The 18,206-nt window shown below is 32.2% G+C and overlaps 2 protein-coding genes across 3 annotated transcripts; one reads left to right on the top strand and one right to left on the bottom strand.

Annotated features, from left to right (window-relative positions):
* The first annotated feature begins 1,650 nt into the window (after positions 1-1,650).
* Positions 1,651-6,606, top strand: LOC148279183 (transmembrane protein 242). Its single transcript, XM_088230339.1, has 4 exons — positions 1,651-2,006; positions 2,092-2,193; positions 6,062-6,198; positions 6,346-6,606. Exons 1-4 carry the CDS (start codon positions 1,946-1,948, stop codon positions 6,496-6,498), a joined length of 453 nt encoding a protein of 150 aa, XP_088086465.1. The 5' UTR covers positions 1,651-1,945; the 3' UTR covers positions 6,499-6,606.
* Positions 6,607-10,026: 3,420 nt separating this feature from the next.
* On the bottom strand, positions 10,027-17,246 carry Zfrp8 (Zinc finger protein RP-8). Of its 2 annotated transcripts, none has more exons than XM_088230338.1 (6): positions 16,888-17,246; positions 16,633-16,812; positions 15,298-15,447; positions 13,581-13,658; positions 12,516-12,809; positions 10,027-10,222 (listed from the first exon to the last, which is right to left on the bottom strand). In XM_088230338.1, exons 1-6 carry the CDS (start codon positions 17,065-17,067, stop codon positions 10,058-10,060), a joined length of 1,047 nt encoding a protein of 348 aa, XP_088086464.1. In that variant the 5' UTR covers positions 17,068-17,246; the 3' UTR covers positions 10,027-10,057. The 2 variants fall into 2 exon arrangements, with proteins under 2 accessions (XP_088086464.1, XP_088086463.1); XM_088230337.1 differs by having other exon boundaries at positions 16,917-17,221.
* Between the last annotated feature and the right edge of the window lie 960 nt (positions 17,247-18,206).

Genomic DNA, 18,206 nt, shown 5'->3' with positions numbered 1-18,206 from the left:
CTCGTACCGTGCCTGATTGCGACATGGTACAAATGAATAAATAAAACCTGGATGTTTTTTAATAAATAAATTGTGGATAAATCAAGACTAAGCGTGTTTTATCGAATTACGCCCTTTCCGCCTCTACTCCGCCACCTGCCCTTTTTGGAGGATATCACCGCCGCCCCAGCCTGAGATGTCTATCTCATCCGAGATAGCGGGATAGCAGCTGCAGAGCCACCCCTATCTACAGTTTAACTATATGCACGGCGAGGTGTCGTGTATACTAGGGCAGTTTTTAAAGTTACCCAAAAACTAAAAAAATTACCTTTTTAGATTTTTAGTTTAAAGTTGAAAATTCAAGTCTGACTCGCTCATATTATAAAATAATCGCTGATACGTTGCGATTGGCGCACTGGTGCAGTGCCTTATGTACCACGGGCGCGGATTAGAAAATGATGGCGCAGAAGTTAATTAAAGTTTTAAGTTAATATGTGGCAAGTTGGAATAATCGGCGCGCGTACGAATGAAGATGTATGAAATTTGAAGAAGAAAGGTTTGTATGTATTAATTGAGGAATTCATTATGCGTTTTATTTTGTTATAAGTTTTTAAAATACAAATATTATTTATTATTAAAAAGGTTATGTTTTCCCCAGCAGAAAACATGGGTCAATATTTATTGTTAAAGTTATTGTTTTCAATAGAAAGGATTTTGGAATTCTGTGTAATTCGCCGCCTTGTCATTTGAATTTAACCCGAGGTCTTCTTCTTCTTCGTTTTTTTTCCTGGCCTTTTCACTTCTCAATTCGGGTGTTCTGGCCAGTGTCGAGTATTTTTGTTTTTTTACATATATACACATGTTTTAGTTATATAATATGTACAAGTTAGTTTGTTAGTATTAAATATAATATAAACATATAATAATAAAACATATTTACAACTTTACACCATTTTCAACTAGATATTTACATAAGATTTTAAATACACGTTTATTGGGTGGGGACAGGAGAGTTAGAATATGAATAGGGAATGGGATATTAATATCAGAGAGGTCGGATAGGAAATCAGGATAACAATCATTTATGGGGCATCCAAGAAAAATATGATTTAAATCTTCCTCATCTAGCTGACATTCGCAAATGGCAGAGTCCCGGACATGGATTCTGAACAGGTGAGAACCATTGCAGCAGTGCCCAATGCGCATTCTGCATATGGAGGATGTTTCAAACTTGTTCAGAATCACTAACCCGAGGTCGTAATTGACATTAACAGTGGACGAAATATTTCTAAATACCTAGTAACGGCTCGGGTAAATAGGGATTTATTTGAATGTATTTATTTGTCAAGGCGGTAATTAAAATGGGATTCTTTTCGGAATTGGCTTGAACTAAAAGGTTTTATTTGAATGCATTATTGCTGAGAAACCCTAGATTAGAGAACACAATATAACGTATTGGAAAGTTATATTTAAATTCGTATTGAAATATTTTGAAACATCGCCGCGTTTTTTCCCAATACAATCAAAGGTTGATTTATAATCTAAAACGAGAATACCTGCTTATTTTTACGGGGACAAAAGATTTTAATACCTGAATATTTTAAACAAGTATGTTTAGATCGTATCAAGAGGATGTAAATTTTGTCTCATCATTACCCCCTGACCCTATTTGTAGTCTGTGGTCTCAGTCATAGATAGAGTCATACAATTTATAATCTGTGGTCTCAGTATACTGTCATAATTTCCGTCAGCTAGTGTAATATATTATAGTCTTTGTTTTCGTTAATGATTTAATTTTCACATTAACTAATTTTCAATTCTAAAATATTTTATCATTGCCGATCATTGCAGATTGCGTTGACCATTATATGTGGCTCACAATAACAACCGAATCTAAATATCTTAATAATTATTAATAAATGTATCTAAAAATCTTATGCCATTAATCTAAAACAATAATATAAAAATGAATGAAACAACACCTATTAATGAAACTTACAATGAAGATAAGTTATTCAGAGTAAAAGGCATGTCGGTTTTTTATCAACAAAATAACCCAAATTTGCCGTTTTGTATGTCTATCTTTGTTTATTTATATTATTATATTTGTAGCGGGAGCATTTTTGACAGCAGTCGCTGGAATTTCTTCCCTATTTGGATTTGGAGCAACTATTGCCGTAGTGAAGAAAAAAGATCCGCAATATTTTAGTAAAGGTGATAATAATATCTGCATTATGAAATTAATATTCTAGTTTCTGTTCATAAGTACTCTTTTAATTGTTTATAGTTTAAAACAAAAACTCATTAATAATTTTGAAATATCTGTTGTCTTAATACAAATCCCTCGAGGGATTAAATTTGGCATTAGTCAATGACATATAATTTAGTAACAAGTAGATGGCATTTCAATTGATGGGTAATTGCCTTCCCTGCCTTCTCTCTCTAACAGACTTGTCATGATGAGCCATGAAACTGCTGTAGAAAACTGCTGTCGTGCGTGATGAGGAAGTGTTTTAATTACATTGTAACTGTGCACAGAACTGATATATAATTTTAACCCTATTTATTGAATAAGTTGATAATTATTGAGTACATTTTTCAGAAATTTAAAGTATGTACAGTTCCCGGCATCATATATCGTTACATCGACACTTAGAAAGAGTCTGTCGGCCATTTTATCAAACTTGACATTGTAGAGTCGTCTCTTTTGCACGATTCAAATTCGAATCAGAACAGGGCTGTTAAAGTTTTCATAACAATAACTGTATGCATTATTATAACTGATGACTTACAAGATGTCAAACATTAGAGAGGAAGTGATTGTTTATTTTTGTTAGATTTAAAAATTAATACGGTATTTTTAGATCTACAAATTGTTAGGAACAAAAAACCTAATTAGAGAATAATGGAGAGTTACAGAAAACACCTCACAATTAAAAAAGGTGGGTAAATTAATGTTTGAAAGTTTGATAGTTTATTTTATTGATAGTTAATTTAAAATTGTCCCAACCGTCCTCAAGAACACTTAACAACCACTGGCGGACATTACACGTGTATGACAAGGACGAAGCTCTACAATTCCAAATATAGCCGAAGGTCCCTTTCTAAATACCGACGTACGATATATATTGCTGAATACTGTAACAAAATGCCAACCAGTATCATAGCCCTATGGCAATGAGTTATGCAGAAAAACGAACTAAGGAAATGTGTATCTCTTTCTCACCCTAATGTTTATGTGTGTATCGTGATTCGCTATCTCTTTATTTTCAATATTTTCCTCCGGTTTTCTACTTTTCTATGGCAGACTTTGGGAGCATAGGGATATTCACCTTACTTCCTTAATTGAACCGATTATTATAACACCACCAATGTCTCGGACACCGGCATCCCTCATACCCGGCCCAGTGACGTTAAACGGAAAGTGAATTTGAAATGAGCACTCCTATCTAATAACTCTTCCCACATGTAACGTGCGCACAATGCAGATCCTTGTAAAAGATATTCATACAACTTCCATCATAGACAAATATAAGTTATATATTCTTGGTATGGGCGAGGCGCTTTGGAACGGTTCTGGTAAGAGACTATTGGATAAACATAGGTGTATATTACTCTGGTCAGCAGCAGTGTCACCATCAAGAAGTGGCAAGTTTCGTTTCAGAGGGGCCTTATCCTTGTCTAATGGAGGCCTTAGCCTTGTCAAATGGGGGCCTATCTCTGAGCATCGTATATGTGCCACCCTCAGAATCGCTGACAGTATCTTTAGCACAGAAACTGCAGATGCCTTAGTAAAGGATGCCTTCTATGACTCTCAGGTGCTTAGAATAGCCAATCAATAATTATGTGCTGTGATAGATTGCTGATTTCTGGGTAACAATGTTAAGCGCGTATTGAAGGATACTACTTTACAAGTTCTCAAAGTCGTGGACTTCCGCTGCTGGCTGCTAGTCGGCAGCTCATGTCAGAACTACTGGACATAAACCTGACTTGGGAGGATGCACAGGAGCTGGCAGCTGACAGAGGCCTTGCCGCTGTTTATGGACACCATATGCTTCAACTAGAGAGTGGACATCGAGTGATGATTTTTCAATAAAAATGCTGAGGGCAATGAAATATTTGCTAAATATTAGATGTGGCTAGTAAGGGAATAACATGTCCATTTATTAATGTCAGTTGTATATTAGTCCACAATAATTTTGATATTGAAAATATATGAAGACTGGGTGGAAGAAACATGCAGTCAATAATAGATGATTTTGAGAAAAGGGTTTTTTGTTTCAAAACCATTTTATACACATTGAGTCAGTAAAAAAATGTTTGTATTCCACGTGTTCTTAAAATTTACATATTTTTATGTTGTTTATCTCATGTATATTTCATATTTATAAATAAAGCATGATGTAATATTCCTTTTATTCATAGCATGCCGCGTTGTTGAGGGAACAAATAATACCAGAGTCACGAAAGAGACATGCTAAGTCATATTATTATTTTGAACAACATGCAATAATAAGTTACTTTATTTTTAACTTGTTTTTGAAGCAGAATCAATTATGTACTTCATTATTTGTTTAATGTTTTAATTCCTTTCAAAATACAAAATAAAATAAAATGTAAAGAAGAGTGTAAAATTGAAAATGTATCGGATTAAATGTGTGGATGTTTGGAATATGTTCTTGCGTCTGCGCTGCAAAACATGCCCATTACTTGGATGTGTTTGTATGTTTCTTATGATCATTTGAATGGTTCTTGAAAGAACCATTCAAATGATTGCTTTCATAATATTATATTACTATCATGTAACATAATTTTATAAAGTGACAGTGGTAGCTTATATTCATTTTCAACCCAGAGGTTATTGTCATTTTAATTGTTTTTCGCTGTAGATTTTTCTCATGGTCCGTTACATGTAGATCTGTGAAGGATTTAGCGTGATTCCGTTTTGTTTATCACTATTTCTTATACTTTTTGGATGGGAAAATTACATTTATTAATAAAATATGGCTTCAGAAATTTAGGCCAACCTTTGATAATTTTTCTCTGTATTTCTTTTACATGAAACGGTGTCGGGTTTATCCTAGATTTTTTTAATGTATTGTACAAAACATTTGGCTATATCGTGTGGGTTTTTAAATTATCAATACCAAAATATTTAAGTTAACAATACCAATACATTTATATTGATGTATCATTTCTCCTTACTGAATCCTAAGACGGGGATGTCATTGTTTCACACAATCTGCGTAATTAAATTGGATATATACTCATATTGGACATTGTGCAAATCTAAATTATTTAAATGTTTTAAAATATAATTTTATTGGGATTTTCTCACTTTCTTAAAACATTTTTTCCTTTTACACCAGCAATTTCCCCCCATTTTGTGGCATAGGACATAAAGTTGCTTACTAGCATCAGTTAATATATTCCATATTTATTTATTTTTAGTAAGTTTTCCCAATCATTCGTTTTTTTAATCAAAATAACTTCATCTCACTATAAATATTAGAAAGAAAACAGTTTAAATAAGTAATAAAAGATACAAAATAAAATAATGAGAAAATAGCAAACATGTCTTCGTTCAAAAAACAACAGTGCTAAATTAATTCAAACTAATTTGCTGTCCACTGCACAGCCGCTCAGCGCTAGTGTGTTTGGTCGACTGAGTGTGTTTCTTCCAATAACTCATGAATGCTGAATCTTTCTTTCGCTATTCTTATAGACTAATCATGTTTCTTCTGTCGGATCCAAAACTTTTTGACCCCTGTTGATGACTAATAATGTTATTTAATTTTTTTAAATTACATAACAGTGCGTATAGTTAAAACTTGCGAATTGGCATATTTAACTCCAATTCATAAAAAAAAACCGACTACCCATGTTTCTTCCATTTAGTCTTCATACAGAAGTGTAAGAGGCCTAATTGAGATGGTTGGATTGTGTGAAGAGGAATACCTCATTCTTGGAAATCAGAAGCTGAAGACAGCTGTAGATTGAGACAAGCGGAGATATTTTCCTCAGCATTGGATACAAATTTTAGTAGATTGAATCAGATTGTCTAATATGTTTTGTGTTTCAGGAGTGGCAATTACAGCAGAAATGGCAGACTCTGGAGCAATTTTAGCTTTACGCGCCCTCGGCTGGGGAAGTTTTTATGCAATCACGGGGACTTCACTTATGTGCTATGGAATATGGAAGCTTTCAGGAGCAAGTGATGTAAGAAAATGATCAAGTATGAACCCTGGAGTTACAAAACATACTCTGGTTACATGTTCTACTTAAGAGCAAATTTATTTAATAATATTTGGAAATAAAACTGCATAGTTTAATTTGATTTTCTAAAAAAAGTGTTTATTTTTTTAGCTGAAGGATTTTGGAGTAAGAATGGGTCAAATTCTACCCAGGATACCAAAAAATGATCCCCCACAGTCGAGAACTGAGTTTAGTGGCATAAATGATTTACTTAATTATGTTTCTAATGAATGGGGAAATGAAATAAAAGAGTCTAAACCTTAAAGTCTGCAAGACTGTTAAAGTAGACTGATCTCAGATTGTAAATTTTGTAGGCTCTATGTGACATTGTATATTTGAAATAGTTAATAAATTTCTTATTCTGTTTCAAAATGCATTTTTTTGTGTTTTGTTCATTGTTGGTAAAATAATACAGAGGTTTCATTAGTTTTTTTTTAATACTCGAGTACATAGACTATGTAATACCTAGAATACATAGAGTAGGTATGACCAAATGTCAGTAGAAAGGTACTGTATAAATGAATGATGGCGAATGTTGCATAGTTTGTAAAGTGATTACTTAAACTAGCCAATGACACCACAGTTGATTTAGTGTTACCTGCATCTGCAAACTGCCTAAAGTTTTAAGCAGTTTTCTACAGTAATTAATATTTAAACAATGTCTAAATGAACTCTTTTAAAAAAAAAAACATTAAAATTAATATACATTTGTGCAAAAAACCTATAGGTTTAGAGGTCTAAAGTGCCATTTATTTAAAACTGAAATGTGAGAAATATAGAATGGTAATAATTTAATCATATTGCGGGGTAGCTACTAAAAGTCTCCCTTTAATCCACGCATCGTGTCTAAGAATGGTTATCACGCCTGACGCCAGGCATGGCTCGTCTGTGGACAGTCTCCCTCTAGTCTTCGACAACGGGACCTTATCCCTTTACACTTTCCAGAACAGTTTTCTCCAAACTATCAGAGCTCCCTCTGGAAATATATATGTGTACTACAACTTGGTAACTTTAAAATCAGCATTTGTGAGTTACTTACTAAAAACATATTTTTTTGTGAATGCTACAAATAGACAGGTCATGCGTTAAAATCATCGTAATATTATTGTAATGAATTTCTACAAGCCTATTTATAGCATTCATGGAGGAGGATTTGTGGGTAGGAGTTTTTAGTGGGTAACTCAAAAATGATGATTTTTAAGTTACTGGTGGTTTAACTTAAGCTGGCGCGTTCAGAAAACTCACACTGACGCATTTAAAATCTATAGGATGTTGATTTTAAATTTTAACCAAATATGCTATCTTTTTTTTAAATTCGGTGTTGGAGGTGTAAATGAAAAAAAAAAAATACAATGTGTTAAGAAAATGTAATATTAATTTACTAAAATACTTTGTTTCATTATTTTATATTTTGTAAATATTTTTTTTAAATGTTGCATTTTACTAATTATAGTTCTTCAAAGAACAAGGGGCAATTTAAATTTAAAAAAAAGTTTTTTTTTTAGAACTTGAATGCGAAGTTGTGTAGATTGTTTTAAGTATATAAATAACAAGATTTATTGTTTATTAATAAGTGTGTATGCATATTTTATCCGATATTATTTGTACTGTGCATTTTAATTACACTATTAATTATTATTACGATGAAAACAAAAAAAATAAATAAAAAACATGATTGTTTAAAAATAAATACTCTTAAATATACGACATTTTCTTAATTGTTTTTTTTTTGGCTCTAATCCAAAAGAGATTTTTTTATGTCAAGATTTTTAAAATCGGTATTCTGTACATTAAAAATGTTTTTGTGTAAGTTTTGCGAAAGCACCATCACTACGTAATCGACCTATTCATGATTCGATGAAATATCTACATATTCATAAACCATTGTTTTAATCCATAACTTAATTCTCGTACATATTATTATATTTTTACTATTAAGAATTGCAGCGAAATTCAGACGAACGCAGAAGCATCCTGTGTATATTTGATTACCATATCATTAGCAACTAGCAAAGCAATAGTTGTCTATGTCACACTCATAAGCGCGAGAGAGACAGAGGTTATTTTCATAATGCGTATGTCGTGCGATGTCATACCATGGGCTTATTAACGGATACTGCACAATGCGTATGTTTAAGTATAGCGCACGCGCCAGCTTATAAAAATCCACCAGTACGTAGTTGTAGTAATTACCACACAATATTACGAGATAAAGCCTCTATACATAAAAATTATAGTAAATAGTAGGCTAAAATTAAGACTACGTAATAATTACATTAGTTAAGAAATTTAGAATAGGTACCTACGTATAAATTTCTTGAATTTAATTTCCATACCCCGTTTATGGCTGTCATTTTTAGCGTTGCTATTACTTTCCAAGATATACTGCGCTTTAATAAATTGTTCATACCAATGTTTTTTTTCCCATATTCTTCCTCAATTTTATGAATATGTATATTCTAAAACACCAAAAACACACACAAAGTGGCTTGGTGGATTTAGTAATCATTTTTATCCCTCTTTTCATCCCATGTATTTTCATGTTTAAATAAAAAAAAGTTTAATATTTCAGTCAAGGCATGTTTTGGTTTTTGTTTAAAATGTATTCTGCTGCATACTTTCCAATTAATCGTGCTCCATATAATTTTAAATGTATTTATATCACATTGATATCGTGTTGATGTTCTTCAGATAGAAAATTAATTTCATACATCGGATCAAGTTTAAGAAAAATACATACAGTAGAGTCTCGGTTATCCGACCTTCGGTTATCTGACATTCAGAGTTATCCGACCTACCGGAACAGTTTTTGAAATCCAAAAACTTGTCACGGAAAGCAATATTGCTTCTTGACAATGCTACGTGCCACCCTGACGAGGACAAAGTTAAAGCTAAGGAAATAAAGGCCATGTTTTTGCCTCCAAATGTGACTTCCTTATGTCAACCTATGAATCAGGGGACCTTAGAGACAATGAAGAGGAATTATCGAAGAAACCTGCTTTCTTCTTTGATTGACGCTATAGACCAGGGAGAAGACATGGTGAACAAACTGCGTCATCTTAATTTGAAAGACGTGGCTTACTATGTGGCCCAATCATGGAAGAGTGTTGGAGCGAACACCATTTCTAAATCTTCGAAAGTTTTGCTTCAAAAAAATGAAGAATCTCTGGGTGGTGAAAATGTACAGGAGACCGAACCGGACAACACCAGCCTTCTTCAATTGTTACAATAAGTGCCGGGTTGCGCAGACGCAACAGAAGAGGACATGAATGAGTGGATTGCCTAAGACACATTTTTATAATTTTCTGTGTTATCCGACCTTTTTGCTTATCCGACCTTGCCGCGGCCGGTTTAGGTCAGATAATCGAGACTACTGTAATATATTTCCAAAATATTTTAGATTGTCCAGGCTGTAACAACAACTTTAACCAAGAGACCTCGGTTTTTGTAGGGCTCTGCAGTATGTGCATGTAAATTTAAAGGAATAAACAAGCCTGCATTTAAATGACAGCCGAAATATGTCACGCTACAGTCCATTTAGCCCAAGACACTTTTCATCCGATAACCATTTGATCAAGTCACTAAAATACATAAAATTAATATGAAACATTCTCACAACATTGTCACTATTGATAAAGGTGGCTCAAATTTCCCAAAGAAAAACTTGAGTTGTAAATTTTAAACCTAAACACAATATCAATCTTTACCTATCTATAGTCTGAAAAAAATGGAATATATATACCTAAATTAAATTAGAAAATTCAGATATATTGAAATAAAACTAAGGTAATATAAATATTAATTATTTATTGTAGTAATTATTTTAATTCAGTGCAGAAACTTGAGAGACATCTTGTTTAAATATGAATTCTTTTTTGTAAGCAATACCTGAGTCACAGTGTTTCTCGCAAGTGTAGATTGCTAATATTCCCCAATCGATACAATTTATTGCATCTAAATTTAGAAAATTTAGCAACTGCGGCATGATCTAGAAATAAATAAAATATTCAAATACATGTAATAGGATATTACCACAAATAGTGAATATTACATTTAATAATAGAATATTACATTTGGTTCTACAATTTTAAAAAATTATAATATCTTATTGCAGCTACTAGGGGTGCTATTCTGAACCACTATCGTGGCACGAGAAAACAGTTTTTCTCATGTATTTTGTATGTAAATACACGAGATAATACGGCCACGAGAGCGTTTGAAATACCAGCCCAGGGACGGATTGACCATATAAGCGATTATATTGTTTTATAGAATACTATATTTACAGAAAAACAAATATGTATAATCATTAATTATTATAAATCACTGCCACAGTTTGTATTTTCTTCCAAAAATAAATACCGATAAAGCGCGCCCAGCCCATTCCCAGTGAATTAAGAAATTAAGTGATTATTCCGGCTTATTTTTTTTTTTCATTTTTGTTTTTGCACCACAACAGGCCAGGAGGCCCAATTACAGTGGTGAATTACATTACAGAACAACCAGGCTTGAGAAAAATCACATTTTAAAATTTTTGTGTTCTCACTGGGAATCGAACCCGGAACCTTCCGTGCGTGAGTCAAGTGTCTTGACCACTACACCACGGAGGCCGCCGTTATTTCTGTATAAAAAAAGTATTTTTTATTTTACAACTTAAACCAAGTTGCAGTTGTTTTATACTAAAATAAGCTTGCAGATTACAAATATTATTTGAAGATTTTCTATTTGGAAAATAGTATTGTGATCATTATATTAAGGCTTAATGTCTTTTGATAGGATTTGGTTAACATGACCTGAACATGACAAAAATATAAGCTGACAGGCGTCGTGGCGCAATTGGTTAGATGGCCAACCGTGAAACTGGCATCGTGGGTTTGATTTCCGCCAGTTGCAAGGAAAATTTTCAAGAAAGATATTTTTTTTTCCAATTGGTCGGGGTGCTGTGGTATATTTTCATAACTTTCTTCCATGTCCTCTTCTTCCTACCCGCTGATAAGCCTTTGAAATTGAGGCTTTAAAGGTTATTTCTTTTTTTTTTTTAAATGTGTGGTCTTTTTTCAAAAACTTTTGTATGTGTTGTATTAAAATAGTGGAGAATATAGCTACATATACCGTAAAGTTAATATTGTTGTTCGAGGTAAATTAATAGATTTCATTGGCAACATTTATTTTTTATTATAAATAAGTATTCCGTCTCCTTTTAACAGCTGAAGCTGAGAGCTGATGAAAAAACAATTATTTATATATTACAATATTACTTATATATATTCTATAGGTATAAATTTATGAACATTCTGTAGCTTGCCTATAGAAAAGTCACCGCTTGCCATTGGCGGCCTCATCCTACTAAGGAAGAATGTCTTTCCAAGTAAGGAAAGTATCTGCCCAGCAGGGGCGTACGGTGAGGTTTTCGATTTGGGAAGCTGTTAGTACTAGGTACATAGGTTAAATATGTGCCTACTATTAACACAGTAATTCAAATTAAGTCCTTTGACATAAACTAAAAAGCATTTTTTTCCATAATTTCAGGATAAAACAGTTATATTTCATAGTTTATTATAATAATACCATTGTGTCAACCGATTTAAGTGCTAAATTTGTTACAAAACAGCCACAATATATGGAAAATAAAGATGTATTGGTTTAAAACATTTAATTTTGTGAGTGAAAATTTTTTATGGAAGTTCATTGAAATTTATTATGGAAATAAAAGATGATACTTTAATCCACAAATTTGTCTGCTGATATTTACGTAATCCAAAGTTGTGGATTGTTAGAGTATCACTCATCTTTTATTTCTAAAATAAATGTATTGGTTTGTTAGAACTGCTTCCACAGGGCTACTGAAAATCTCAATTTGCGCATGCACGGACTTGCAAATTCAGTACCAGGCGACCGCCTTAAAGGAACAATCAGATTTACGCAGTTCCTTCATTTCAGAATTAGACGGAGCGCAGTAAATATTACTCCAGTCTGCGCATAACTGCGCAGATGAAAGATTGTGTAATTTTGTCACAATTTTTTAGAAGTTATGAATGAATGAACATCGAATGGATCTCAGATCGCTATGATTAACAACTAATTAAAAATATTTGTTGTAGTTACTAAAAAGAGTTGGTAGTAAGTAGAAGTAGTTAACTTTTAGATGATTTTATTATATTAAAAAAATAGGTACTGATTGTATAGAAGTGAAATTTTTAGGGAAGCATTGGTTCTACCCAATCTATGGACGGACCACGTATGCTGACTAGTCACTGTAAAATATGATTACATAAGTTTACCTGACATTCAAATTGCCTTTTAGAATGGCAAATTGGACAGTTGGGTATTTCTTCAGGAATAGGTTTTGCAGAAATCCAGAGTGGAGAACCACCTCTGTTATATCTCAGCACTTGTCCGGGATCCCTGCTTATTTGTTGTTTAAACTTTTCAAATGTTTTATCTTCAACAGCCTTATTGGCATATTGTTCTAACTCAGTTTCGTTCTCATCAATCAGTGTTCCTGCTTTTTTTTCCTCAATAAGCTTGCTTAAGTATTTTAATTCTTCTTCCTCTGATCTTTTGTTGGATAATTCCTGAAAACCAATAAACCATGTTGTAGCTGCCATAATATGTTGCTAACTTAAAATATACATTTAAATAACTACTGAAAACATACCCCTAGTTACGGAGTATGTATCGTGTAGCTACATTCAACGAGTATGCATATACTACAAAAAATTGGAGAATACTCATTTTTTATATGTATTTAAAAAAGTTTGTATTTCAATGAAAACAATTAACATTAGTTTTTTGTGGATTCCAATAAGACACATTCCTTAAATTTCTTATAATATCGACCCATTTATTTATTTTCACCGGATTTTGAGGAATGCAGAAATAATATTAACTCACATTTATTATATATGTTACGTTATTCAGTTAGACGTTTTCAGAAAAACATATTTATATTTGAATATCAACTATTTTAAGATTTATTGATGAACAAATATTTACCAATGAAAAGTTACACAATCCTTTTTACAAAGTTTATCCGAAAGGTTTTTACACGCTTTCATGATGCAAGCAGGCATTTTGATTTCGATTCTAAACGCCACACCTGGCTGGCGGTTGAAGAACCACTAAATACGTGTTGGGCATGACTGAGTATTTGGGCATGAGTTAAATGTCATCATTTTTGAGGGCCTGTCTATGTGTATTAATAGGTCGATGAGTATACCTAATTACATAGAGTGCCAAAGGTAAAAATGTTATTTTTATAACTTGAAGGGTTTAAAACTAAACTTTTACTCATTGAAACTGTTTTGTTTTGATTAATAATAATAAAATATTTTGTATTGTCATACCTCACTTTCCTCATCAATAATAAGTTCCCATTGAGGAAATAAGAGGCAATTTTTAGCTTCTGTAGAGTTGACAGTTTCCTGTAATAAACAAATGTATTCAGTATATTTTTTGTTCTTGAGGTCAAACAGCACGACAGCGTCGCTGTGCCTCAAAATTTTGTACGGAGTGCCGGGCAATGTAGTGCAGCTGTAATATGGTTTGGTTCATCCAAAACTGTGAAAATAATATTGCATGTTGCCGCGACATGCCCGTGGCGCTCTAGTGCAGTTTGAACTTTATAGTAAAAGTAAGGATTTTTTTTTTTTTAATTGGCCTTTAGTGTTGTTTTTATGTGTGAGTTGCATTAGTTTTTACCTTGCTTATAATATACAAGGTTTATATTTATTTCAAAGGGATAGTTCTTTATTTGTTTACTTTAAAATGATGTTTCGGCTGTGGCCTGTTTTAGGAGTTTCTCCGCATTTGCTCTAGTGTCGAGGAAACCACAGTAAGCTCGCCAGGAGAAGGCTGACTGTTGTCATTCATCAACAGACCTTCCGATCCACTTGAAGAGTGTCCGGCACTTGGTATCCTGCTATCATTGATACCTTTTATTGCCTTTACTATATCTATAATGTATAATGTTACCTCTCTTGACAAGTCCTTATGACTAATAGTGATTGGGATTAATCAATTGGTTTATGACGAGAGAGTTCATATAAAAAATAATGAAAAAAAAGAAATTTTATTTTAAATAAACTAGGCCGGGGGTGATCAACCGGTTGATCATAGGCATTAGGGCTGTTTTATTATAATTGAACAGTTTGAGAACATCCCGAACTCCATAAAATAACTATGTAATAAAGGTGTATTGGTATGCTTCACACTATTATAAACAAATCATTTTTGATTCCCATATGCTGCGTTTTCCACTAATCAAAATATCAAATTTAAAATCCGTTTGGTGAGAATCGCCGCCTTAATGGAAAAAAAAATCTGAAAAATCATTTACACGGGCCCTTTAAAAATTAACTAATCATGTAACTTTCAATCTCCTAGCCCCTTCCCTTCCCAAACCTCATCCCCCACCCATTCGCCAAAATAACACTAAACATTATTAACCTAATTTTAGTGGAGGACATGGTTGTGTTTGCATCCCCTATAACTCTGCAGGTAATTTTTTTTTTCCTAAATACTATGTATACTACGGTGATGGTAAAGGTGGAAGTGTATTTTAGTTTTAGCATGTTGGTGTAGTGAGTGTCCTGACGAAGAGACGGGTACGTCTAGAAACCGGTAGACATAAAATGTCGGTAAGTGGTTGTATACAAAAATTTATTAACATTAGATAAAATGTTTGACCACAAAGTTAATGCTTTGAACAAAAATAATGATTTACATACATTTATAAACAAAATAGCGAATGATACTGAATTCAAAAAAATATTTTCAAAACACTGCCTAATACATGTCCTTACATATTTTTTACATTTAAATGTAGTTTTATACTTATTAGATTATTAAACAATTGGTACAATATATTTACTAAGAAAGTAGCAGTTTAAGAAAATGAACAAATTGAAGTTTCAGTAACACCAAGACTTGATGCCTGTAAAATTATTGAAATGTATCAAGTTAAGGAGGTTTTCTGTCTTATCGGTATACTAAATTGCTACTTTCTTAGTAAATCATATATTTATCATAAATATAGTATAGTAATTAGTATTTTTTACTTACACCATTGCAAATATCTTTGTGACCATTTTTCCAATCAATTATTTGATGTGATCTACTGCAGTAATTGCTTTTTTTGCATTTAGAGCAATGATTTGGACCCTTAGAACCACATAATTTACAGAGAGGTGACCATTTGTCATAATCAAGTATCTGAGGGAAAACAAATTGATTAATACATTGACGATAAATAATATCAATAATTGAATGCAATAGTAATAGTAGTTATTCCCGGATTCAATATATGAGATGCGTATTGCAGATAACTCTTTTGTAGAAGAATAATATAAGACTGTCATAGTGTTCACCAAATAAATACTAACATACCTTTTTTCCTTCAGACCAACTACACTCAACCTACGGCCCATGGACCGCATGCGGCTCGCCAAGCTTTTATGTGTGGCCCGAAACATATTTTTTAATAGGAACGTGGTTTAAAAAAAATCTTGTATTCAAAGATTTGAATATCTTGATATACATGCGGACAATTATTGCTCATTGCAAACTGACTGGAACTGATGCCAGCTGCATTTACCTACTCTTACCGGGTCTCATGCTCAACAAGGGTATTGTACTAACATTTTTATTTATTTAGAGCCGGTTGCAAATTGCTTAAGCGAGTTTAAAAGACAAACTCTTAATAATAAAATAAATAAAAAGAATTTTGTTTTTAACCACTGATTTTTTATTTTATTTATAGTTATAGTTAAGTATACCTTGATAAAGAAACTTGTATAGCCTTGAAACCAGTCGGTAGAAAAAATAAAAAATAAGTGATTAAAAACATAGTTATTTTTATTTACTTTATAATAATGAATGACCACAAAGTTAGTGCTTCAAATATAAAATTTAGACAAACTCTTTGAATAAAATATTATTTCACTATCAAAAATAATAAATATTTGGATACAGGTTAGTTCTGAGTTTTATTTTTTTCATTATCAAATTTGAGGTATAGTATACAGATATGATGGAAAAAAAATCATACAGGTAAATACGCTGTTGTTTGAGCTGGTATTGGCTGATATGCTGATAAGGGATAAGTATTATGATCATTCAGTTTTAATAAATAAAAAAAAATTGTTGATTTATCAAGTGGCGGCGGCCTAATATTGAAAAAGGGGTTTTAAGCAACACTGTTTTTCCCTGTTCGTTTTTTTTTCTCATTTTAGTATAACGTTCTGGCCCGCGTAACTTAGCAATCATATGTATGAGGTCTGAAGAAAAGAAGGTTGAGTACGGCTGCTTTAGACTATAATATTAATGATATTTTTTGACAATTATACTGACACAAAAATCATATATTTTTTTAAACCAAAATAATGACTTTCATAATACCTCATTCCTGTCTTCAGTGGGAGGGTCAAAAGAATAATATTCGTTGCTCCTCTGAAGTTGGCATCGAAACACCAGAAAATTGTCTGAATTGTTTGTTGAACAACAAGTAGGATTTTTACACACAAATACAAACAAAGTACGGTGGAAAGCCTCAGGCATGTTGTCAATAGGTGCGTACATCTAAAAATTAAAAAAAGTTGTGAAAAGTTATTTCTTATAAAGTAATTTCCAAGTTACAAAAATAAATTAACCTACTTGACAAAGAAAAATACAAGGTTCTTTACATTTTCCACATTGAATGTCAATGGGTTGGGGTAAAGATTTTAAGTTAAGCCATGCGGGTTTACCGCCAACTTTACTTGGAAAAAATCGCGGACTTAATTTCCATTCATCACATTGTTCAACAAAACCGACATCCACATGAGTAGATGCCATTTTTTAATAAAAATATTTACGCAAAAAAAAAACCAAAATTAAGATTATAGAGATTGTTCCACTTATGATCTAGATTCTAGATCAATTCCACATTACACCTGAATTCACATTGATTCACATTAAATATTCGGCTATTTGACACTTTTGACAGCCAGATAGTAAGTGACAGCGTTGCCAGAGCCGTCAAGCGAAAAAAGGTAGATTCAGAAAAATAAATCGGTAGATTTCGGTAGATTCGGGAGAGGGGGTAGGAGGGGAGGAGGGAGGCAAAAATAAATTTGACAGTTGTTCGAAATTAAAGCGCCGTTTTGCCTAAGGCCGTTGCTTTAAATAATTGAAAACGCTTGGTAAATGAACAATTGAAAACCAAAAGGACGAAGGATAAGTGAATCACCAAAATATAGTGATTTATAATGTCTTCTATTTCTTACAAAAAATGTAAATTACAATATTTCATTTCAAAACTCAAACATTCATTTAAGAAAATGAATATTTGAATTGGTTCTTATAAAAAATAATAATATGATACATATATTAAAATTCAAAATATTATTTTATTAAATGAATGACACAATTTTATCAAAATATATAGTATTTTTACTATCAAACAAAGAAATAATTAACGTTTTAAATTTCTTTCAGTGCAACTTAAAACTTAATGAAAACTGCTAACTGCTGAAGTACTGAACAAATTATTAAAACAATGATCAACTAAATTTAAATAGATATTTAATTGAAGATAAAACCATTAATATTATTCTCAATGTGATCCTCTACATATCCCTCTATATTTTACTTCATAAAATAGACATACATATATACATTTTTCAATAATATCATGAAATTCTATGCCATGATTTATTTTACTTTATTTTATATAACAATACTAGCTAATTCCATAATTAATATATCATTCATTGTATACTTATGTACGATAGATAAGGAGTTTTTTTTAAATAAGCAACTGATGGCAATCGAATTGAGCAAACAAGCAATAAATTATTATAATATGAATTTGTTTTATTTGCATTGAAATTTAGTTCTGTGGAAAAAACAAGGAAATTCATAAAAATCGGTAGAATTTCAATCGAATTCGGTAGATTGCTCCCAAAATCGGTAGATCTACCGAAAAATCGGTA

Source organism: Micrasema longulum, unplaced genomic scaffold, assembly GCF_059751315.1.
Source record: "Micrasema longulum isolate JH-2025_06_02 unplaced genomic scaffold, ASM5975131v1 h1tg000747l, whole genome shotgun sequence".
In the NCBI taxonomy this organism is placed as follows: domain Eukaryota; kingdom Metazoa; phylum Arthropoda; class Insecta; order Trichoptera; family Brachycentridae; genus Micrasema; species Micrasema longulum.
The sequence above is the reverse complement of the archived record's forward strand: the minus strand, read 5'-3'. Positions and strand labels throughout refer to the sequence as shown.